General features: G+C 46.9%; 2 protein-coding genes across 5 annotated transcripts in view; one reads left to right on the plus strand and one right to left on the minus strand.

The window, feature by feature from the left end:
• The window catches only part of PDC (phosducin), a 30,396-nt gene extending 14,256 nt beyond the window's left edge, over window positions 1-16,140 (minus strand). Inside the window, exon 1 of the mRNA XM_040407641.1 lies at window positions 16,063-16,140. Within this exon, the coding sequence (XP_040263575.1) occupies window positions 16,063-16,129 (67 nt within the window). The 5' untranslated portion in view covers window positions 16,130-16,140. The remainder of the gene's footprint in view (window positions 1-16,062) is intronic.
• A 1,795-nt stretch (window positions 16,141-17,935) lies between these two features.
• Window positions 17,936-23,111, plus strand: LOC120978864 (translation initiation factor IF-2-like). Of its 4 annotated transcripts, XM_040407248.1 has the most exons (3): window positions 17,937-18,910; window positions 21,383-21,463; window positions 22,386-23,111. In XM_040407248.1, exons 1-3 carry the CDS (start codon window positions 18,016-18,018, stop codon window positions 22,979-22,981), a joined length of 1,572 nt encoding a protein of 523 aa, XP_040263182.1. In that variant the 5' UTR covers window positions 17,937-18,015; the 3' UTR covers window positions 22,982-23,111. The 4 variants fall into 4 exon arrangements, with proteins under 4 accessions (XP_040263183.1, XP_040263182.1, XP_040263180.1 ...); XM_040407249.1 differs by lacking the exon at window positions 21,383-21,463 and having other exon boundaries at window positions 17,936-18,910; XM_040407246.1 differs by having other exon boundaries at window positions 17,943-18,910; window positions 21,383-23,111.
• Window positions 23,112-23,657: the final 546 nt, after the last annotated feature.

A 23,657-nucleotide genomic window follows, 5' to 3' on the forward strand; every position in this document is an offset into this window, starting at 1 on the left:
AGGGCGTTTTTCAGCGCGTTCAAACGCGCTGTAAAACGCTCAAGTGAGAACCAGGGCCATAGGGAAGCATTGGTTTTCATGTGCTGAGCGTTTTACAGCGCGTTTGAACGCGCTGTAAAACGCTCAAGTGTGAACCCAGCCTTAGGCCTCTTTCATACAAGTAATTTGGATTATGTCAGGATTTGTTCAGGAAAAAAACTGATGGTTTTGCACGCAAAACAATTGCGTTCTGTGTGTGTTTTTTTCCATCCGGATTGCATGCATTTTTCTCACGTGTGAAGAAAAACTGAAGAATAACAATCTACATCTTTCCTGATTGCAATGAAGCTCATGCACAGATTTAAATGAATCAGGATTCAGTCCGGATGCTGTGCATTCACTACACGCATCACATCCAGACAGAAAACTAGCTCATGTGAAAGAGCCCTTAGGCTAGGACAAAGTGGGTGAGAAAACCTTTGCTTGAAGCACCACCAGTACGTCATATATTCAACTGGTTCTCAACTTGGTCATTAAGGGATTAAAATACATCATACATTTTAAATGCAGCTACAATTTCGACCACAGTACCCTTCTGTAGACTTAAAAGGGGTTGTGTCACTTAAGAAAATGACATTTATCATGTTGAGAAAGTTAATACAAACCACTAATGTATTGTGATTATCCCTATTGCTTCCTTTGCTGGCTTGATTAATTTTTCCATCACATTATACACTGCTCGGTTCCATGGTTATGACCACCCTGTAATCCAGCAGTGGTGGCCGTTCTTGCACAACTATAGAAAAAGGCACCAGCCTATGTAAGCTCCCACAGTCCCAGCCACCAGAGAGGCCAGCACTTTTTCCTATATTGTGCAAGGACGGCCATTGCTGCTGGATTGCAGAGTGGTCATAACTATGGAAACGAGCAGTGTATAATGTGAAGGAAAAATGAATCCAGCCACTAATGACCAATGTGTTCAGCAGCTGCAAGCATTAGGACTAGTGTTGAGCGAACAGTTCGAGCATAGTTCGGGTCCGTACCGAATTTTGGGGTGTTCGTGACACGGACCCGAACCCGAACTTTTTCGTAAAAGTTCGGGTTCGTCGTTCGGCATGTATTTTGGCGCATTTTGAAAGGCTGCAAAGCAGCCAATCAACATGCATCATACTACTTGCCCTAAGATGCCATCGCAGCCATGCCTACTATTGGCAAGGCTGTGATTGGCCAAGTGCAGCATGTGACTCAGCCTCTTATAAGCTTGTGCGCACGTCGGGACGTGCTCACTCCCGATGTGAATAGAACAGGGATAGACGCAGCTGATGCTAGGGCGAGAATAGGCAGGGATAATTGAATAACTGGAAGCAAATTTCTCTCCTCCACCTGTGATTCATCTGAACAACTGCAGCTGAGCTGCTTTTTTGATAGGGATTGGCTATTTTTAGAGTGGCCAGAGTGATTTTTCCATCCACATGTACCTGGGCTGACCGCCGGCCGCCATTTTGCGACTTGTAGTGCTGCAGCAGAAGCTGCCACAGTGTGCATTCCAAAGCTCCAAACAAGTCAGACATCTACACCTGGGATTCAGACCAATAGCGATTTAGCAGCACAGTCCAAGGCTATTTTTTTTAAAGGTTGTGCAGACCATTTTGTGGCACATGTTACTGGGCTGATAGGCGGCGGCCATCTTGGGACTAGTGCTGCAGCACAATCTCTCCCAACGTCCATTAATCACTTGTAATAGTGGTCTGTGCCATAGAAATCCTACATCAGGGACTTGGGTGTGCTTGTGTCACCCCTACTAATACCAGTCCACCTGTAATCCATACAGTGAAAAGACTGAAAGTATTCCAGTGAGGGAATTTTTTTTTTATTTAAAAAAGGCCAAGTTAGTTTATCTGGCGTTCAATATACTAGATACAGTTAGGCCTGCGTTTCATACATCTGGAATTAGCAAACTAATGTGCTGGGGTTGGGAAAACATATATGTACCCATACTAGAATCTGTCAAAGAAAGCGGTACTCACATATAACAGTCATTCCATCTGTAATCCATACAGTCAAAAGACTGAAAGTATTCCAGTGATGGAATTTTTTTTATTTAAAAAAGGCCAAGTTAGTTTATCTGGCGTTCAATATACTAGATACAGTTAGGCCTGCGTTTCATACATCTGGAATTAGCAAACTAATGTGCTGGGGTTGGGAAAACATATATGTACCCATACTAGAATCTGTCAAAGAAAGCGGTACTCACATATAACAGTCATTCCATCTGTAATCCATACAGTCAAAAGACTGAAAGTATTCCAGTGAGGGAATTTTTTTTATTTAAAAAAGGCCAAGTTAGTTTATCTGGCGTTCAATATACTAGATACAGTTAGGCCTGCGTTTCATACATCTGGAATTAGCAAACTAATGTGCTGGGGTTGGGAAAACATATATGTACCCATACTAGAATCTGTCAAAGAAAGCGGTACTCACATATAACAGTCATTCCATCTGTAATCCATACAGTCAAAAGACTGAAAGTATTCCAGTGAGGGAATTTTTTTTATTTAAAAAAGGCCAAGTTAGTTTATCTGGCGTTCAATATACTAGATACAGTTAGGCCTGCGTTTCATACATCTGGAATTAGCAAACTAATGTGCTGGGGTTGGGAAAACATATATGTACCCATACTAGAATCTGTCAAAGAAAGCGGTACTCACATATAACAGTCATTCCATCTGTAATCCATACAGTCAAAAGACTGAAAGTATTCCAGTGAGGGAATTTTTTTTTTATTTAAAAAAGGCCAAGTTAGTTTATCTGGCGTTCAATATACTAGATACAGTTAGGCCTGCGTTTCATACATCTGGAATTAGCAAACTAATGTGCTGGGGTTGGGAAAACATATATGTACCCATACTAGAATCTGTCAAAGAAAGCGGTACTCACATATAACAGTCATTCCATCTGTAATCCATACAGTCAAAAGACTGAAAGTATTCCAGTGAGGGGATTTTTTTTATTTAAAAAAGGCCAAGTTAGTTTATCTGGCGTTCAATATACTAGATACAGTTAGGCCTGCGTTTCATACATCTGGAATTAGCAAACTAATGTGCTGGGGTTGGGAAAACATATATGTACCCATACTAGAATCTGTCAAAGAAAGCGGTACTCACATATAACAGTCATTCCATCTGTAATCCATACAGTCAAAAGACTGAAAGTATTCCAGTGAGGGGATTTTTTTTATTTAAAAAAGGCCAAGTTAGTTTATCTGGCGTTCAATATACTAGATACAGTTAGGCCTGCGTTTCATACATCTGGAATTAGCAAACTAATGTGCTGGGGTTGGGAAAACATATATGTACCCATACTAGAATCTGTCAAAGAAAGCCGTACTCACATATAACAGTCATTCCATCTGTAATCCATACAGTCAAAAGACTGAAAGTATTCCAGTGAGGGAATTTTTTTTTTTATTTAAAAAAGGCCAAGTTAGTTTATCTGGCGTTCAATATACTAGATACAGTTAGGCCTGCGTTTCATACATCTGGAATTAGCAAACTAATGTGCTGGGGTTGGGAAAACATATATGTACCCATACTAGAATCTGTCAAAGAAAGCGGTACTCACATATAACAGTCATTCCATCTGTAATCCATACAGTCAAAAGACTGAAAGTATTCCAGTGAGGGAATTTTTTTTATTTAAAAAAGGCCAAGTTAGTTTATCTGGCGTTCAATATACTAGATACAGTTAGGCCTGCGTTTCATACATCTGGAATTAGCAAACTAATGTGCTGGGGTTGGGAAAACATATATGTACCCATACTAGAATCTGTCAAAGAAAGCGGTACTCACATATAACAGTCATTCCATCTGTAATCCATACAGTCAAAAGACTGAAAGTATTCCAGTGAGGGAATTTTTTTTTTATTTAAAAAAGGCCAAGTTAGTTTATCTGGCGTTCAATATACTAGATACAGTTAGGCCTGCGTTTCATACATCTGGAATTAGCAAACTAATGTGCTGGGGTTGGGAAAACATATATGTACCCATACTAGAATCTGTCAAAGAAAGCGGTACTCACATATAACAGTCATTCCATCTGTAATCCATACAGTCAAAAGACTGAAAGTATTCCAGTGAGGGGATTTTTTTTATTTAAAAAAGGCCAAGTTAGTTTATCTGGCGTTCAATATACTAGATACAGTTAGGCCTGCGTTTCATACATCTGGAATTAGCAAACTAATGTGCTGGGGTTGGGAAAACATATATGTACCCATACTAGAATCTGTCAAAGAAAGCGGTACTCACATATAACAGTCATTCCATCTGTAATCCATACAGTCAAAAGACTGAAAGTATTCCAGTGAGGGGATTTTTTTTATTTAAAAAAGGCCAAGTTAGTTTATCTGGCGTTCAATATACTAGATACAGTTAGGCCTGCGTTTCATACATCTGGAATTAGCAAACTAATGTGCTGGGGTTGGGAAAACATATATGTACCCATACTAGAATCTGTCAAAGAAAGCGGTACTCACATATAACAGTCATTCCATCTGTAATCCATACAGTCAAAAGACTGAAAGTATTCCAGTGAGGGGATTTTTTTTATTTAAAAAAGGCCAAGTTAGTTTATCTGGCGTTCAATATACTAGATACAGTTAGGCCTGCGTTTCATACATCTGGAATTAGCAAACTAATGTGCTGGGGTTGGGAAAACATATATGTACCCATACTAGAATCTGTCAAAGAAAGCGGTACTCACATATAACAGTCATTCCATCTGTAATCCATACAGTCAAAAGACTGAAAGTATTCCAGTGAGGGGATTTTTTTTATTTAAAAAAGGCCAAGTTAGTTTATCTGGCGTTCAATATACTAGATACAGTTAGGCCTGCGTTTCATACATCTGGAATTAGCAAACTAATGTGCTGGGGTTGGGAAAACATATATGTACCCATACTAGAATCTGTCAAAGAAAGCGGTACTCACATATAACAGTCATTCCATCTGTAATCCATACAGTCAAAAGACTGAAAGTATTCCAGTGAGGGAATCTTTTTTTTATTTAAAAAAGGCCAAGTTAGTTTATCTGGCGTTCAATATACTAGATACAGTTAGGCCTGCGTTTCATACATCTGGAATTAGCAAACTAATGTGCTGGGGTTGGGAAAACATATATGTACCCATACTAGAATCTGTCAAAGAAAGCGGTACTCACATATAACAGTCATTCCATCTGTAATCCATACAGTCAAAAGACTGAAAGTATTCCAGTGAGGGAATTTTTTTTTTATTTAAAAAAGGCCAAGTTAGTTTATCTGGCGTTCAATATACTAGATACAGTTATGCCTGCGTTTCATACATCTGGAATTAGCAAACTAATGTGCTGGGGTTGGGAAAACATATATGTACCCATACTAGAATCTGTCAAAGAAAGCGGTACTCACATATAACAGTCATTCCATCTGTAATCCATACAGTCAAAAGACTGAAAGTATTCCAGTGAGGGGATTTTTTTTATTTAAAAAAGGCCAAGTTAGTTTATCTGGCGTTCAATATACTAGATACAGTTAGGCCTGCGTTTCATACATCTGGAATTAGCAAACTAATGTGCTGGGGTTGGGAAAACATATATGTACCCATACTAGAATCTGTCAAAGAAAGCGGTACTCACATATAACAGTCATTCCATCTGTAATCCATACAGTCAAAAGACTGAAAGTATTCCAGTGAGGGGATTTTTTTTATTTAAAAAAGGCCAAGTTAGTTTATCTGGCGTTCAATATACTAGATACAGTTAGGCCTGCGTTTCATACATCTGGAATTAGCAAACTAATGTGCTGGGGTTGGGAAAACATATATGTACCCATACTAGAATCTGTCAAAGAAAGCGGTACTCACATATAACAGTCATTCCATCTGTAATCCATACAGTCAAAAGACTGAAAGTATTCCAGTGAGGGGATTTTTTTTATTTAAAAAAGGCCAAGTTAGTTTATCTGGCGTTCAATATACTAGATACAGTTAGGCCTGCGTTTCATACATCTGGAATTAGCAAACTAATGTGCTGGGGTTGGGAAAACATATATGTACCCATACTAGAATCTGTCAAAGAAAGCGGTACTCACATATAACAGTCATTCCATCTGTAATCCATACAGTCAAAAGACTGAAAGTATTCCAGTGAGGGGATTTTTTTTATTTAAAAAAGGCCAAGTTAGTTTATCTGGCGTTCAATATACTAGATACAGTTAGGCCTGCGTTTCATACATCTGGAATTAGCAAACTAATGTGCTGGGGTTGGGAAAACATATATGTACCCATACTAGAATCTGTCAAAGAAAGCGGTACTCACATATAACAGTCATTCCATCTGTAATCCATACAGTCAAAAGACTGAAAGTATTCCAGTGAGGGGATTTTTTTTATTTAAAAAAGGCCAAGTTAGTTTATCTGGCGTTCAATATACTAGATACAGTTAGGCCTGCGTTTCTTACATCTGGAATTAGCAAACTAATGTGCTGGGGTTGGGAAAACATATATGTACCCATACTAGAATCTGTCAAAGAAAGCGGTACTCACATATAACAGTCATTCCATCTGTAATCCATACAGTCAAAAGACTGAAAGTATTCCAGTGAGGGAATTTTTTATTTATTTAAAAAAGGCCAAGTTAGTTTATCTGGCGTTCAATATACTAGATACAGTTAGGCCTGCGTTTCATACATCTGGAATTAGCAAACTAATGTGCTGGGGTTGGGAAAACATATATGTACCCATACTAGAATCTGTCAAAGAAAGCGGTACTCACATATAACAGTCATTCCATCTGTAATCCATACAGTCAAAAGACTGAAAGTATTCCAGTGAGGGGATTTTTTTTATTTAAAAAAGGCCAAGTTAGTTTATCTGGCGTTCAATATACTAGATACAGTTAGGCCTGCGTTTCATACATCTGGAATTAGCAAACTAATGTGCTGGGGTTGGGAAAACATATATGTACCCATACTAGAATCTGTCAAAGAAAGCGGTACTCACATATAACAGTCATTCCATCTGTAATCCATACAGTCAAAAGACTGAAAGTATTCCAGTGAGGGGATTTTTTTTATTTAAAAAAGGCCAAGTTAGTTTATCTGGCGTTCAATATACTAGATACAGTTAGGCCTGCGTTTCATACATCTGGAATTAGCAAACTAATGTGCTGGGGTTGGGAAAACATATACAGTATGTACCCATACTAGAATCTGTCAAAGAAAGCGGTACTCACATATAACAGTCATTCCATCTGTAATCCATACAGTCAAAAGACTAAAAAGTATTCCAGTGAGGGGATTTTTTTTATTTAAAAAAGGCCAAGTTAGTTTATCTGGCGTTCAATATACTAGATACAGTTAGGCCTGCGTTTCATACATCTGGAATTAGCAAACTAATGTGCTGGGGTTGGGAAAACATATATGTACCCATACTAGAATCTGTCAAAGAAAACGGTACTCACATATAACAGTCATTCCATCTGTAATCCATACAGTCAAAAGACTGAAAGTATTCCAGTGAGGGGATTTTTTTTATTTAAAAAAGGCCAAGTTAGTTTATCTGGCGTTCAATATACTAGATACAGTTAGGCCTGCGTTTCATACATCTGGAATTAGCAAACTAATGTGCTGGGGTTGGGAAAACATATATGTACCCATACTAAAATCTGTCAAAGAAAGCGGTACTCACATATAACAGTCATTCCATCTGTAATCCATACAGTCAAAAGACTGAAAGTATTCCAGTGAGGGAATTTTTTTTTTTATTTAAAAAAGGCCAAGTTAGTTTATCTGGCGTTCAATATACTAGATACAGTTAGGCCTGCGTTTCATACATCTGGAATTAGCAAACTAATGTGCTGGGGTTGGGAAAACATATATGTACCCATACTAGAATCTGTCAAAGAAAGCGGTACTCACATATAACAGTCATTCCATCTGTAATCCATACAGTCAAAAGACTGAAAGTATTCCAGTGAGGGAATTTTTTTTTTATTTAAAAAAGGCCAAGTTAGTTTATCTGGCGTTCAATATACTAGATACAGTTAGGCCTGCGTTTCATACATCTGGAATTAGCAAACTAATGTGCTGGGGTTGGGAAAACATATATGTACCCACACTAGAATCTGTCAAAGAAAGCGGTACTCACATATAACAGTCATTCCATCTGTAATCCATACAGTCAAAAGACTGAAAGTATTCCAGTGAGGGGATTTTGCTTATAAAAAATAATATATTTCATTGTGGTGCGAGTTGAATCGCAACAATGAAGAAAAATACTATTAAGGGACGAGGACGCGGTCGTGGTGGTGTCCGTGGAGCCTCTGTTGCTGGTAGAGGACGTGGCCGTTCGGCCCCAGGCGCACACAGTAGGGAACGAACTCCCTCAACTAGCCGGCAGAATGTACCGCAATATCTCGTGGGGCCCAATGCCGCTCTTAGGATGGTAAGGCCTGAGCAGGTACAGGCATTAATCGATTGGGTGGCCAACAGTGCTTCCAGCACGTTCACCACATGGTCTTCCACCCAGTCTTCTGCGGAAAGCGCACAGGTGGCACCTGAAAACCAAGCCCATCAGTCTGTCACATCACCCCCAAGCATATCAGGGAAACGGTCTGAGCCACAAGTTATGCAGCAGTCTCTTCTTCTGTTTGAAGACTCTGCTTCCAGGGTTTCCCAGGGGCGTCCACCTAGCCCTTCCCCAGTGGAGGAAAACATACCATGCACTGACGCACAACCACTTATGTCTCCAGATGAAGAGGACATGGGAATACCACCACAGCAGAGTCACCGACTCTCTGATGATGACGAAACACAGGTGCCCACTGCCGCGTCTTTTTGCAGTGTGCAGACTGAACAGGAGGAGGTCAGGGAGGGAGACTGGGTGGAAGACGATGCAGAGGACGATGAGGTCTTAGACCCCACATGGACTGAAGGTCGTGGCGATGACTTTCACAGTTCAGAGGAAGAGGTAGTGGTGAGACCGAGACAACAGCGAAGCCAAAGAGGGAGCAGGGGGCCAAAGCAGACGAGCCGCCGCCCCCAGAGTTCGCCTGCTACTGGACATCGCCAACAGGGACCCAGCCCCACAAAGGCAGCTTCAAAGAGTTCCCTGGCATGGCACTTCTTTAAACAATGTCCTACCGACAAGACCCGAGTGACTTGCACGCTCTGCCATCAGAGCCTGAGGCGAGGCATTAACGTTCTGAACCTCAGCACAACCTGCATGACCAGGCATCTACATGCAAAGCATGAACTGCAGTGGGGTACACACCTTAAAAACCAGGCACTCGCTGAGGCTCCCCCTGCTCCCTCTACCGCTGCTGCCTCGGCTTCCGCCTCGAGAGGAATGTTGCCACCTGCCGAGCAGCAAACAGAGGATGTGCCACCGACACCACCACCACCGCCACCGTCAACTAGCGTCTCCACTATATCACACAGCAGCGTTCAGCTCTCAATATCTCAAACCTTAGAGAGGAAGCGCAAATTCCCCCCGAGTCACCCTCGAGCCTTTGGCCTGAACGCCAGCATTTCTAAACTGCTGGCCTTTGAAATGCTGTCATTCCGGCTGGTGGACACAGACAGCTTCAAACAGCTGATGGCCATGGCTGTCCCGCAGTATGTGGTTCCCAGCCGCCACTACTTCTCCAAGACAGCCGTGCCTTCCCTGCACATGCAAGTGTCCAATAAAATCAAGTGTGCACTGCGCAACGCTATTTGTGGCAAGGTCCACCTAACCACAGATACGTGGACCAGTAAGCACGGCCAGGGACGCTATATCTCACTAACTGCACACTGGATGAATGTAGTGGCGGCTGGGCCCCCGGCGGACAGTTCCTTGGCGCACGTCCTTCCGCCCCCTAGGATCGCAGGGCATCATTCTCTGCCTCCTGTAGCCTCCTCCTCCTACTCGGCTTCCTCCTCCACTGCTTCCACCAGCTCATCCGGTCAGCCACACACCTTCACCACCAACTTCAGCACAGCCCGGGGTAAACGTCAGCAGGCCATTCTGAAACTCATATGTTTGGGGGACAGGCCCCACAGCGCAAAGGAGTTGTGGCGGGGTATTGAACAACAGACCGACGAGTGGTTTCTGCCGGTGGGCCTCAAGTCAGGCCTGGTGGTATGCGATAATGGGCGAAATCTCGTGGCAGCTCTGGGACTAGCCGGTTTGACGCACATCCCTTGCCTGGCGCATGTGCTGAACTTGGTGGTGCAGAGGTTCATTCACCACTACCCCAACATGTCAGAGCTGCTGCATAAAGTGCGGGCCGTCTGTGCGCGCTTCCGCCGTTCACATCCTGCCGCTGCTCGCCTGTCTGCGCTACAGCGGAACTTCGGCCTTCCCGCTCACCGCCTCATATGCGACGTGCCCACCCGGTGGAACTCCACCTTGCACATGCTGGAGAGACTGTGCGAGCAGCAGCAGGCCATAGTGGAGTTTCAGCTGCAGCACGCTCGCGTCAGTCGTACTGCCGAACAGCACCACTTCACCACCAATGATTGGGCCTCCATGCGAGACCTGTGTGCCCTGCTGCGCTGTTTCGAGTACTCCACCAACATGGCCAGTGGCGATGACACTGTTATCAGCGTTACAATACCACTTCTATGTCTCCTTGAGAAAACACTTAGGGCAATGATGTTAGAGGAGGTGGCCCAGGTGGAGGAGGAGGAGGAGGATGAGGGCTCGTTTCTAACACTTTCGGGCCAGTCTGTTCGAAGTGGCTCAGAGGGAGGTTTGTTTAAGCAGCAGAGGACAGGTTCACAAGTCGCCAGCCAAGGCACTGTACTGGAGGACGAGGAGGATGAGGAGGAGGAGGTGGAGGGGGACGAGGATGACGCAAGTTCACAGCGGGGTGGCAGCCCAGGCCCATCACTGGTGCGTGGCTGGGGGGATACGGTGGACGATGACGATACGCCTCCCACAGAGGACAGCTTGTCCTTTCCCATGGGTAGCCTGGCCCACATGAGCGAATATATGCTCCAATGCCTGCGCAACGACAGCAGAGTTGCCCACGTTTTAACGTGTGCAGACTACTGGGTGGCCACCCTGCTGGATCCCCGGTATAAAGACAATGTGCCCACTTTAATTCCTGAACTGGAGCGCGACCGTAAGATGCGCGAGTACAAGCGCACGCTGATAGAGGCGCTCTTGAGAGCATTCCCACATGTCACAGGGGAACAGGTGGAAGGTGAAGGCAGAGGAGTGGCAAGAGGTCGCCAACGCAGCTGTGTCACGGCCAGCTCATCTGAGGGCAGGGTTAGCATGGCAGAAATGTGGAAAAGTTTTGTCTCCACGCCACAGCTATCTGCACCGACACCTGATACGGAACGTGTTAGCAGGAGGCAGCATTTCACTAACATGGTTGAACAGTATGTCTGCACACCCCTCCACATCCTGACGGATGGTTCGGCCCCATTCAACTACTGGGTTTCGAAATTGTCCACGTGGCCAGAGTTAGCATGTTATGCCTTGGAGGTGCTTTCCTGCCCGGCGGCCAGCGTTTTATCTGAACGCGTATTCAGCACGGCAGGGGGCGTCATTACTGACAAGCGCAGCCGCCTGTCCACAGCCAACGTGGACAAGCTGACCTTCATAAAGATGAACCAGGCATGGATCCCACAGGACCTGTCCCTCCCTTGTGCAGAGTAGTCCTTATTAACTGCCTAAAACATGTCTTGTTGTGCTACGGGCCACTTCTTTATTTGATACAAATTTTATGAAACCCACAGTTGAATGAAACTCTTCTCTGTCTGGGCGCCGGGGCCTAACCAGATGAAAGTGGCCGGTTAAACTAACGGGTGACATGAAGCCATAACCTCTGCCATGCTACCTCTGTCTTCTGTCTGGGTGCTGAGGCCTAAGTCAAATAAAGCGGTCTTCTGCTGTGCTGGGGGATATGAAGCTAATCTCTGACCTCTCTCCTCTGTCTGGGTCCAAAGGCCTAAATCACTGAAAGAGGCCTTCTCCTGTGGTGTGTGATATGATGCCAGAATATGTGCTGTGGGGCCTCTCTCCTCTTCCTGGGTGCAGGGGTCAAATAAACTAAATTGTGGCCTACTCCTGTGGTGGTTGATATGATGCCTGATTCTCTGATGTGGAACCTCTCTCCTCTGTTTGGGTGAAGGGGTCAAAGTAACTAAATGGTGGCTTCTCCTGTGGTGGCTGATATGATGCCAGAATATGTGCTGTGGTGCCTCTCTCCTCTTCCTGGGTGCAGGGGTCAAAGTAACTAAATGGTGGCTTCTCCTGTGGTGGCTGATATGATGCCAGAATATGTGCTGTGGGGCCTCTCTCCTCTTCCTGGGTGCAGGGGTCAAAGTAACTCAATGGTGGCTTCTCCTGTGGTGGCTGATATGATGCCAGAATATGTGCTGTGGTGCCTCTCTCCTCTGTCTGGGTCCAAAGGCCTAAATCACTGAAAGAGGCCTTCTCCTGTGGTGTGTGATATGATGCCTGAATATGTGCTGTGGTGCCTCTCTCCTCTTCCTGGGTGCGGGGGTCAAAGTAACTCAATGGTGGCTTCTCCTGTGGTGGCTGATATGATGCCAGAATATGTGCTGTGGTGCCTCTCTCCTCTTCCTGGGTGCGGGGGTCAAAGTAACTCAATGGTGGCTTCTCCTGTGGTGGCTGATATGATGCCAGAATATGTGCTGTGGGGCCTCTCTCCTCTTCCTGGGTGCAGGGGTCAAAGTAACTCAATGGTGGCTTCTCCTGTGGTGGTTAGTATGATGCCAGAATATGTGCTGTGGGGCCTCTCTCCTCTTCCTGGGTGCAGGGGTCAAAGTAACTCAATGGTGGCTTCTCCTGTGGTGGCTGATATGATGCCAGAATATGTGCTGTGGTGCCTCTCTCCTCTTCCTGGGTGCGGGGGTCAAAGTAACTCAATGGTGGCTTCTCCTGTGGTGGCTGATATGATGCCAGAATATGTGCTGTGGGGCCTCTCTCCTCTTCCTGGGTGCAGGGGTCAAAGTAACTCAATGGTGGCTTCTCCTGTGGTGGTTAGTATGATGCCAGAATATGTGCTGTGGGGCCTCTCTCCTCTTCCTGGGTGCAGGGGTCAAAGTAACTCAATGGTGGCTTCTCCTGTGGTGGCTGATATGATGCCAGAATATGTGCTGTGGTGCCTCTCTCCTCTTCCTGGGTGCGGGGGTCAAAGTAACTCAATGGTGGCTTCTCCTGTGGTGGCTGATATGATGCCAGAATATGTGCTGTGGGGCCTCTCTCCTCTTCCTGGGTGCAGGGGTCAAAGTAACTCAATGGTGGCTTCTCCTGTGGTGGTTAGTATGATGCCAGAATATGTGCTGTGGGGCCTCTCTCCTCTTCCTGGGTGCAGGGGTCAAAGTAACTCAATGGTGGCTTCTCCTGTGGTGGCTGATATGATGCCAGAATATGTGCTGTGGGGCCTCTCTCCTCTTCCTGGGTGCAGGGGTCAAAGTAACTCAATGGTGGCTTCTCCTGTGGTGGCTGATATGATGCCAGAATATGTGCTGTGGTGCCTCTCTCCTCTGTCTGGGTCCAAAGGCCTAAATCACTGAAAGAGGCCTTCTCCTGTGGTGTGTGATATGATGCCTGAATATGTGCTGTGGTGCCTCTCTCCTCTTCCTGGGTGCGGGGGTCAAAGTAACTCAATGGTGGCTTCTCCTGTGGTGGCTGATATGATGCCAGAATATGTGCTGTGGTGCCTCTCTCCTCTTCCTGGGTGCGGGGGTCAAAGTAACTCAATGGTGGCTTCTCCTGTGGTGGCTGATATGATGCCAGAATATGTGCTGTGGGGCCTCTCTCCTCTTCCTGGGTGCAGGGGTCAAAGTAACTCAATGGTGGCTTCTCCTGTGGTGGCTGATATGATGCCAGAATATGTGCTGTGGTGCCTCTCTCCTCTTCCTGGGTGCGGGGGTCAAAGTAACTCAATGGTGGCTTCTCCTGTGGTGGCTGATATGATGCCAGAATATGTGCTGTGGTGCCTCTCTCCTCTTCCTGGGTGCGGGGGTCAAAGTAACTCAATGGTGGCTTCTCCTGTGGTGGCTGATATGATGCCAGAATATGTGCTGTGGTGCCTCTCTCCTCTTCCTGGGTGCAGGGGTCAAAGTAACTAAATGGTGGCTTCTCCTGTGGTGGTTGATATGATGCCTGATTCTCTGCTGTGAAACCTCTCTCCTCCATCTGGGTGTAGGGGTCAAAGTCTTTCAAAGTCGCCTTCTCCTGTGCTGATTGATATAAAGCTGATGGTTGTGCCATCTGACATGGTTGCCAGGGTCTGATTCAATGGGGGCCTACTCCTGTGGTGGGTGATCTAAATGCCTGATTCTCTGCTGTGAAACCTCTCTCCTCCGTCTGGGTGTAGGGGTCAAAGTCTTTCAAAGTCGCCTTCTCCTGTGCTGATTGATATGAAGCTGATGGTTGTGCCATCTGACATGGTTGCCGGGGTCCCATTAAATTGGGGCCTACTCCTGTGGTGGGTGATCTAAATGCCTGATTCTCTGCTTTGAAACCTCTCTCCTCCGTCCGGGTGTAGGGGTCAAAGTCTGTCAAAGTCGCCTTCTCCTGTGCTGATTGATATAAAGCTTATGCTTGTGCCATCTGACATGGTTGCCGGGGTCTGATTCAATGGTGGCCTACTCCTGTGGTGGGTGATCTAAATGCCTGATTCTCTGCTGTGTAACCTCTCTCCTCCGTCTGGGTGTAGGGGTCAAAGTAACTAAATGGTGGCCTACTCCTGTGGTGGGTGATATGATGCCTGGTTCTCTGCTGTGGGACCTCTCTCCTTTGTCTGGGTGCTGTGGTCAAAATAATAGTAAGTGACCTTCTCCATTGGTGGGTGACTTGAAGCCTGATTCTGTGCTATGGGACCTCACTCCAATTAATATTGTTTAATTTTTATTTATTTTATGTTAACTCATCATTTCCCTATCTACATTTGTTTGCAGGGGATTTAACTACATTTTGCTGCCTTTTGCAGCCCTCTAGCCCTTTACGGGTGTGTTTTACAGCCTTTTTAGTGCCCAAATGTTCGGGTCCCCATTGACTTCTATGGGGTTCGGGTTCGGGATGAAGTTCGGGTCGAGTTCGGATCCCGAACCCGAACATTTTTCGAAAGTTCGGCCGAACTCGTCGAACCCGAACATCCAGGTGTTCGCTCAACTCTAATTAGGACATGTTTTGTGTTCTGTCTACCAAACATGCAACAGGTGCAGTCATCACAATTTGGAATGTGCCAGGTCTGTCTCAGAAACCTATTTCTCCATTGATTTCTATTGTAAAAGGAAATGCTGTGGTTCCCAACTGTAGGATGATCGCATTAAAGGGGATGTCCAGGATAGGTCATTAATATCAGATCGGCCGGGGTCCGACACCCGGCAGCCCCACCGATCAGTTGTATAAGGAGATGGTGCGTGCAATGTGCACGTGCCGTCTCCCGTCACTCTTCCTGCTCACCGTTGATGTCTATGACGCTCCATGTTAAGGCTCTGTACTTATTGCTTCCTGGTCTTCTTCTGTAGGGCTCTACACGCTGTGCGGTGACCTGAGCATAGCATGCATAGCCCTGCAGAAGAAGACCAAGAAGCAGTGAGTAAAGAGCCTGCACAGCGAGTGCTGTATTCACTGCTCCCTGGTCCTGCTGTACTAATGAGCGCTTCCATAATGAAAGCACTCATTAGTATTCACCCTTTAAGATAAAGTGCTTCTTATAGGGCAAAAAATACAGTATCTGAAAAAATGAAAGAAAAACATTGTGTGACTTAAACACCACCCCAAAAAGGATTTCTTCTTTTAGATTTAGCTGCATTGTTAAATTCCACTGCTCTAAAATTGCAGGTGATATTACTGACAAATGAGGAGTCTGATTGACCTATTGATAAGAGCAATGCTTTCCATCTACAACTTCCAACTTGCCCTAATTGCCAAGAACTGTGAGGATATGCAGGGACATGTAGTTGTACAGCAGCTGTAGACCACTGGAAAAGAGCATCTAGTAACATACAGTACCTGGTTTATTTCAATATAAAACTGGATAGTCATACATGCATATTGTTCTATTTTTGTTTTTTACCTGTATTCATAGCAGAACCTTCAAAGTCAGTCTCTTCTTCGACACTTTGTGTGTCTAAGTCTTCCATGATTGTATACTGACTCTGTAAAATGGAAAACATCACTGTCATGTCATAGAACGGAAGCCCTACTATAACCCTTTTTCTGCCAGGGTTTTGCAGCATTTTACTTTTTTCCAAAAAATGCATACAGTACACAGTGTACTGTCCATATCTGTATCTCCATTCTGCAGTCCCACAAAAAAATAAAAAATGTCCTATTCTTGTCCTTTTGCAGACAAGGATAGGACATGTTCTATCTGTTCTAATCTCTATTTTACAGTGGGTCTGCAAGAATACGCAGAATACCATGTACACAAATATAACTTCATTAATACACACAGCCACCTTCATGCACCTCTGCAGCAAACAGTTATTATAAGCAATAATTGCTTGAAAATTGAAATTTGCAATAAAAATGCATGCTCAGATTCGTTATGTTAAGGTAATTTACTTTACAAATTTTTTTTTAATCTGTTACAGGCAATTAGTGTGGACCCACTTTGCTAACCAACCGGTTTGACTTTGGGCTAGTCCCGAGGGCGTTATCCTGGCAGTCCTTTAATTTTCACCCTTTAACCCATATACAGGGATCTGGTCTTGGCTTCATTGGAGCCACCAGGCCACTACCTCTTGGAATAGTCGCAATGTGGTTGGCTGCTGATTAACTGGGGTCAGAGACACCGGTACCAAGCACAAAGGGATCATGTAGTATGCAGGATCAGGAAATAGAGATCAGGACAGGCATATTACATGCAAATCTGTGAAACAGTACAGAGGTCAGGGTAGGCAGCTCAAGTTCAGTATGGTAAACGAGTTAGGCAGCAGAGGGTCAGGAAACAGGTAGAAGTCAGTACATTGGCAGACAAATGGATTATAGCTCTTTGCAAGATAGAGAGACCTAGCAAGACCTGTAGACACCAAGTTGCTCAGGCAAGAAAGTCAGGTCAGCAGCACAGCTATATAGGAGGCCTGATGCACTCATTAGTCAAGCAGATGAGCACAGGATCAGAAAGGAAATTAACCCCTGTAGTGCTAAAGGGAAAAGTGTCTCTAATACACACAGGAAGAGGCCTTGCAGCCAGGCTGCAGCCTGCGACTTGGGACACACGAGTCTGGGACCTGGGCAGGAGCTAGGTAAGAGATGTGACACCTGTGCCCACCTCGGATAAAGGGATGATGGCAGGCATGGAGTGCCACCATGACAAGATCATACCACATGTCTACATTTAATGTTGCATGTCTTAAAGAAATGTCAAAACTGCAGGATTGTGCCAACCAACTTTTTCTGCATACAATATATACATTATATTATATAGGTATATAATTTTCAATCCCCTATGCAAATTGTAAACCTTATGTAATGGATTAAAAAAGGAGTAAAATGTTTGCTTTACTGCTCCCATTTTGTGGACACAATATCTGAACCTCCTGAACTGGAGTTAGAGCACATAACCACATACATGCAGCCAAATACTGTTTTTTATGGCTACAGTCCTTGGTTAAACATATATTCTCTGACTAATTGAAATCTTTTCAACCAAGAAAAATATTGGATATTCCTCTGTAATGATAGTTGCTATTGCTGTTACTAGTGTAATGGGTTTCACCAGAGAAGCAATCAGCCTTTTTACATTAAAGATCAGGTATGGACAGGATAGAAACAGTGTAAAAAGTGAGGCCGGACGAAGCGGCACGCTTCAGGGGAGGCCGGCATGAGGGGTTTTGTGAGCAAGGGTCAGGGAAGGTAAGGGTTAAGTGGATGAGTGCAGGAAAAGGGGGGAGGAGCTAGAAAGGGGCGGGGAGCGGCAGGCTGAAGTAGTGGTGAGGCAGGTCAGCGCCCGCCATTTTAGGAGCAGAGAGCCAGCATCTGGCAGAGAGCCAACATCTTCTGAACTGCAGCATCGGATTCAGCAATGGCAGAAGCAGTGGAGGTGATGCTGCGGCGCTTGAGGGAAGCGGCGGACACCAGGGGCAGCGACTGGCTGGAGCAGCAGGTGACCGCATTGCTAGGGGGGGCGGAGGTGGGTACGTCTAGCCCTACTCCAGCAGCTACACGGCCGCGGCGGGTACGGCCGCCGGCGCGCCTGAGCCCTGATTTACCCCCCCGGGTCCGGCGCCGTGTCAGGAGCCCCACAAGGGACCCTCCACGCCGGGAGCATTCTAAGGCTACTGCGGCCTCCCGGCGTGGGAGGAATCCATATGTCCGGCGGGACCCTCCAGAGGCTGTGGGGCCTCCCCCTCAGCCCATCGCGCCAGCAACAGGGGAGTCAGGACCTGGTTCTGCAGGATCCCCTCCTGTCCCCAGGAGTCGGAGGCCTGCTCAGCGTGGGAGAGGTAGTGGCAGCAGAGGCAGCAGCGGGGCTGCGCGGTCGGCCAGGGCGGCCCGGCGCAGGCCCTTACAGGATGAGCCCCTTTCAGTGGCACACGAGGCTGCGCCTGTAGGTGCCAGGGACGGGCGCAGGCCTTGCCATGATGCGCTTCTTACAGAGGAGGAGGACGAGGCTGTTCTGGACGGCTCCCCGCCCCAGAGCAGGCCTTTTGGGCATGAAGACAGGCGTGCAGATGCTTATATGGAGGACAGGGAGTTGCGCAGGCCATTTCCTGAGGGCGGACAGTTCGCTACTGGTCCTGACACCGTTGAGGACAGAGGGCGTCCCGGAGCCATCCCTAACGCACCCAGCAGTGATCCGGCTGGGGTGCTGCCGGCGAACAGCGCAAGTACCCATCAAAGGAACGTCGTGGATCCAGGAGTCGTCCGTCAGGAATCAGGACCTGCGGCTGCCGGGTTCACAGCACCCGGGCAGCTAGGTGAGACATCACTGGGAACACTGTTATCTATATTTAATGTGGCGCCTGGGGCGGGGGGGAGCAATAGTGCTATTATCGGTGGTTTGGGGCGCTTGCTGTGTGGTTTAGCTGGGGTTAGTCAGGATAGGGGGGCAACGGGGGCTACCCCCTTAGCAGCGTGGGGGTTGGGGGCAGAAAATAGCAATGTACCGGCGACCGCTAACAATAGTAATGTAGCAGTGGCCAATAGCACGGGTGTAGCCGAATCAGTGTCAGTGCAGACGCAGGCGGGAGGTGAGGAGGATAGGCCCAGATTAGATGACGCCGCAAAAGGGGAGGTGTATGTTTGCTTTGAGGGTCCCCTGGGAGCGCATTTGAAAACGGAGGTGCGTGAGAAAATTTGGAAGGGAGAGTATATAGAAATTTTTTCGCTGCTTCCGTTGGAGCGGTTCAACCTTGATGTGGTAAAAAAGGATGGAGTAAGAAAGGAGGATGATGATAAGCGTCGCTATCGCCTTATCCCTAGGTCATTTAGTAATTGGCTACAGGCCTTTGCTATTTTGGCAAGTGTGATTGGGGAGAAGAGTCCGGAATGCTGTTCCCCTTTATTTTGCTATCTGGATGCTATTGGGGAAGCCTATAGAGTGTATGGGGGTTCCGGGTGGTTACGGTATGACGAGCAGTTTCGTCAGAGGAAAGCGGTCCGTCCTAATATGAGATGGGACCATAAGGACATTGCGTTATGGATGAGGGTGACAGCGCCAGGTAGGAGTGGTCAGTCCTTTCGGAGTGAGTCAGGGGTTGGGGTACAGCAAGGTACAGGGACGCCCCCAGTTGGAAGAGGATACTGCTTCCTTTTCAATGAGGGAAGTTGCAAATTCGGCCAAAAATGCAAATTTAGGCATGAATGTTCCGTGTGTGGCGGGGGCCATGGGGCTAGCAGATGTTTTAGAGGGGGTAGACAAAGGGGGGGGGATAGTTTTGCAAAAGGGGCAGACCCCAGTGCGAGTGGAAAGGATGGTGGGGCATCTAAATAGATATCCGAACCAGGAGTTAGCTGAATTTTTGTATTCAGGGTTTAAGTTCGGTTTTCATATACCTTCACACCCGTTACCAGTCTTAGAGAAGCGGAAGAATTTGCGCTCGGCATTGCAGTTCCCGGACATAGTGACAGGAAAGTTAGCTAAAGAGGTTTCCCTAGGGAGGATGGATGGTCCGTTTGTTACATCACCCATCAGTAACTTGCGAGTTTCCCCTTTGGGTTTGATCCCTAAGAAGGAGCCTAATAAATTTAGGCTCATCCACCATTTATCATTCCCTAAGGGTGCGTCGGTCAATGAGGGCATTGACCCGGAACTTTGTTCTGTGGTTTATGCCTCCTTTGATGCGGCTGTGGAGTGGGTAAGGAAGCTGGGTCCGGGTACCCTGTTGGCAAAATGTGACATTGAAGCGGCATTTCGGTTGTTGCCAGTTCACCCGGATAGTTTGTATTTACTGGGTTGTTTTTGGAATGGCGCTTATTTTGTGGATAGGTGTTTGCCAATGGGCTGTTCAATATCGTGTGCATATTTTGAGCGTTTCAGTTCTTTTCTGGAGTGGGTGGTGGTTCAGGAATCAGGTTGTCACTCTGTCATTCATTATTTGGATGATTTCCTGTGTTTGGGGCCGGGGGGATCCAGGGTTTGTTCGTTGTTGTTATCCACATTACAGTCTGTTTTTGAGTGTTTTGGAGTCCCGTTAGCGGTGGACAAAACGGTGGGGCCGGCTACTGAGCTAAGTTTTTTGGGTATTGTCATAGATACACAGCGGATGGAGTGTAGGCTACCAGTAGACAAAGTGTCAGATTTAAGAACAGAGGTGGCGGCGGCATTGACAGCAAAAAAGATTCGTCTGCGGGACCTGCAGTCTTTGTTGGGCAAATTAAATTTTGCATGCAGAATCCTACCTATGGGCCGCATTTTTAGTAGGAGGTTGGCTTCGGCGACAGGAGGGGTGGTGTCTCCCCACCATTTTATTAGACTAGGCAGGGAGTTGAAAGGGGATTTGAAAGTTTGGGATTCCTTTTTAAAACAGTTTAATGGCAGAGCATTAGTTATGGGGGGGGTGGTTGATGCGTTTGATTTCGAATTGTTTACGGATGCTGCGGGTGGAGCGGGTTTTGGGGCGTACTGTGAAGGGCAGTGGTGTGCGGGTCGGTGGCCTGAGTCCTGGGTACGAAAAGGGTGGGTAAAAAACGTGGCATTGTTGGAACTCTTCCCCATTGTGTTGGCAGTCACGCTCTGGGGGGAGAAGTTTCGGCACAAGAAGGTTCGTTTCCATTGTGACAACTTGGGAGTTGTGCAAGCCATCAACAGGGTAACGGCTTCTTCCCCCCCAGTTATTTGCCTATTGCAGCAGTTGGTTCTCCGGTGTTTGTCCCTTAATGCTTGGGTGTTTGCGGTGCATGTGCCTGGTTCCTCTAACTGTATAGCTGACGCACTTTCTCGTTTTCAGTGGGAGCGGTTTCGCCAGCTGGCCCCGGAGGCGAGTCAGGTCGGATTGGTGTGTCCAGAGTCGTTGTGGGAGATCCTGGAGGTACCGTAGCTTGTCTGTTGCAGGCATCATTGAGTGAAGGCACGTGGAGGATGTACGATAGGGCTTGGAGTAGGTGGCAGCAGTGGTGTAATGACCTAGGGGTCGAGGTACTGGACGGGGAAATTCCGTTGTTACTGTTCATTGGCCACGTGAAGGATCAAGGTTGGTCGGTTGCCAAGATCAATGGTTGCATGGCGGGCTTGGCTTTCGGATTCAAGTTGCGGAATTCCCCGGACATTACTAAGTCCTTTTTGGTCCGACAAATTTTGAAGGGTTATAGAAGGTTTCAGCGTGTCAAAGATTCCCGCCTACCGGTGTCCTTTTCGTTATTGTTACAGTTAGGGGAGCAGGTAGCTGGAGTGTGTCGCTCGGCTTGGGAGGTGAGCTTATTTAGACTAGCCTTTGCTCTGGCTTTTTTCGGAGCCTTTCGTTTAGGGGAGTTAGTGTGTGCAAGTGTGCAGCGGGAAGGGGGTCTGAGGAGTGAGGATGTAACGTTATATGACGACAGGGTGCTGATTTATCTGAGATTTTCAAAGACGGATCAGGAGGGGAGGGGTCATTTAGTCTCATTGTTTGAGGTGCCGGGATGTCTATTGTGTCCAGTACGGTGTTTGCGGGATTTTCAAGGAAGGGCAGGGGTCGCGGCAGGACCGATTCTCAGACACGAGGATGGCTCCTTTTTATCACGATTTCAATTTATAGCGGTATTCAAGAAATGTTTGCGTAATCTAGGAATGGACTCTGGCAAGTTTACGGGTCATTCCTTCAGGATAGGTGCTGCCACGGAGGCTGCTCGCTTGGGGGTGCGAGATGAAGTGATTAAGCGTATTGGGAGGTGGGAGTCGGAGCGTTTTCGGCTGTATGTGCGTTTAGGGGCAGTTTAAGGCTGTGTCTAACCATGTTTGTCTCGTTCTTTTTTCAGGTGATGCCCCGTTATTAGTTTGGATCCTGGGCCATTCGTTCGTGTTCTGGGGGGCATTACGAGCGGATGTTCGGCAGAATGGGCGGCAGCTGGGGTTTGATCGGGGGACAGCCATAGTAAGATGGATCGGACGCAGAGGTATGGTGTGGGGTAATGTTTTGCAGGAGGTTCATCGGCAAGCCAGGTTAGATAGAGTCCCAGATATCTTGGTGTTGCATGTTGGGGGAAATGACCTAGGGGTCCGACCTTGCAGAGAGTTGATCAGGGATATACGTTTTGATTTTTTGCGTTTGTGGTCCCTCTTCCCGTCAGTTGTCACTGTGTGGTCGGACATTGTCCCCAGGAAGGTCTGGAGGGAGGCGAGATCGGTTGAAAGGCTGAATAAGGCTAGGATTAAGCTGAACAGGGTGATTGGGCGGTTCTGTGCCAAACATGGGGCGGTGGTGGTGAGGCACCCCGAGTTGGAAGCAGGAACAGGAGGCTTTTGGAGACAGGATGGAGTCCACCTCAATGCGGTGGGCATTGATTTGTGGTCACTGGACTTGCAGGGAGGTATTGAAACAGCCCTCCGGGTGTGGCGGAACGCGCGAGCTTAAGGGCTGTCAAGCTGCGCGTTGTTGGCGGGGGGAGGTCATAGAAGCTGGGGCTACTGGATGGTAACGGTGAATGAGAGGGCCTCAATGGTGGGGCTGGACTCTCAGAGTTGGGGCACCTGGTTGGCTTGGTATGGCGTCCGTCAGTTGGTGTCCCCGAGCTTGTGGTACGCGGCTGGGGGCAAGATGGAATTGCCGTGGTGGTTTGTGGTCGTTTAAGGTGCAGTTAGGCGGCTTCTAGGACCCCCCTCGTCAGTTAGACATGTATATATTTATATATATATGTCATTGTTATATCAAGTGTTATGTTTATTCATGTTATTTATATTATTTAATAAAAGACGGCTGCTGTGGCCGATTTAATCCAAACAGTGGCTGTGTGTGGTTATTGGGAGAGGAAATGGGGAAGGTTAGTTAGCTAAATGATGGGGTAGTGGACCCGAGCGTAGCCAATAACCCTACTCAAGTGAGGCCGGACGAAGCGGCACGCTTCAGGGGAGGCCGGCATGAGGGGTTTTGTGAGCAAGGGTCAGGGAAGGTAAGGGTTAAGTGGATGAGTGCAGGAAAAGGGGGGAGGAGCTAGAAAGGGGCGGGGAGCGGCAGGCTGAAGTAGTGGTGAGGCAGGTCAGCGCCCGCCATTTTAGGAGCAGAGAGCCAGCATCTCCCTCCCTCCCTCCCG

This window comes from Bufo bufo, chromosome 9 (genome assembly GCF_905171765.1).
Source record: "Bufo bufo chromosome 9, aBufBuf1.1, whole genome shotgun sequence".
NCBI classification, from domain to species: domain Eukaryota; kingdom Metazoa; phylum Chordata; class Amphibia; order Anura; family Bufonidae; genus Bufo; species Bufo bufo.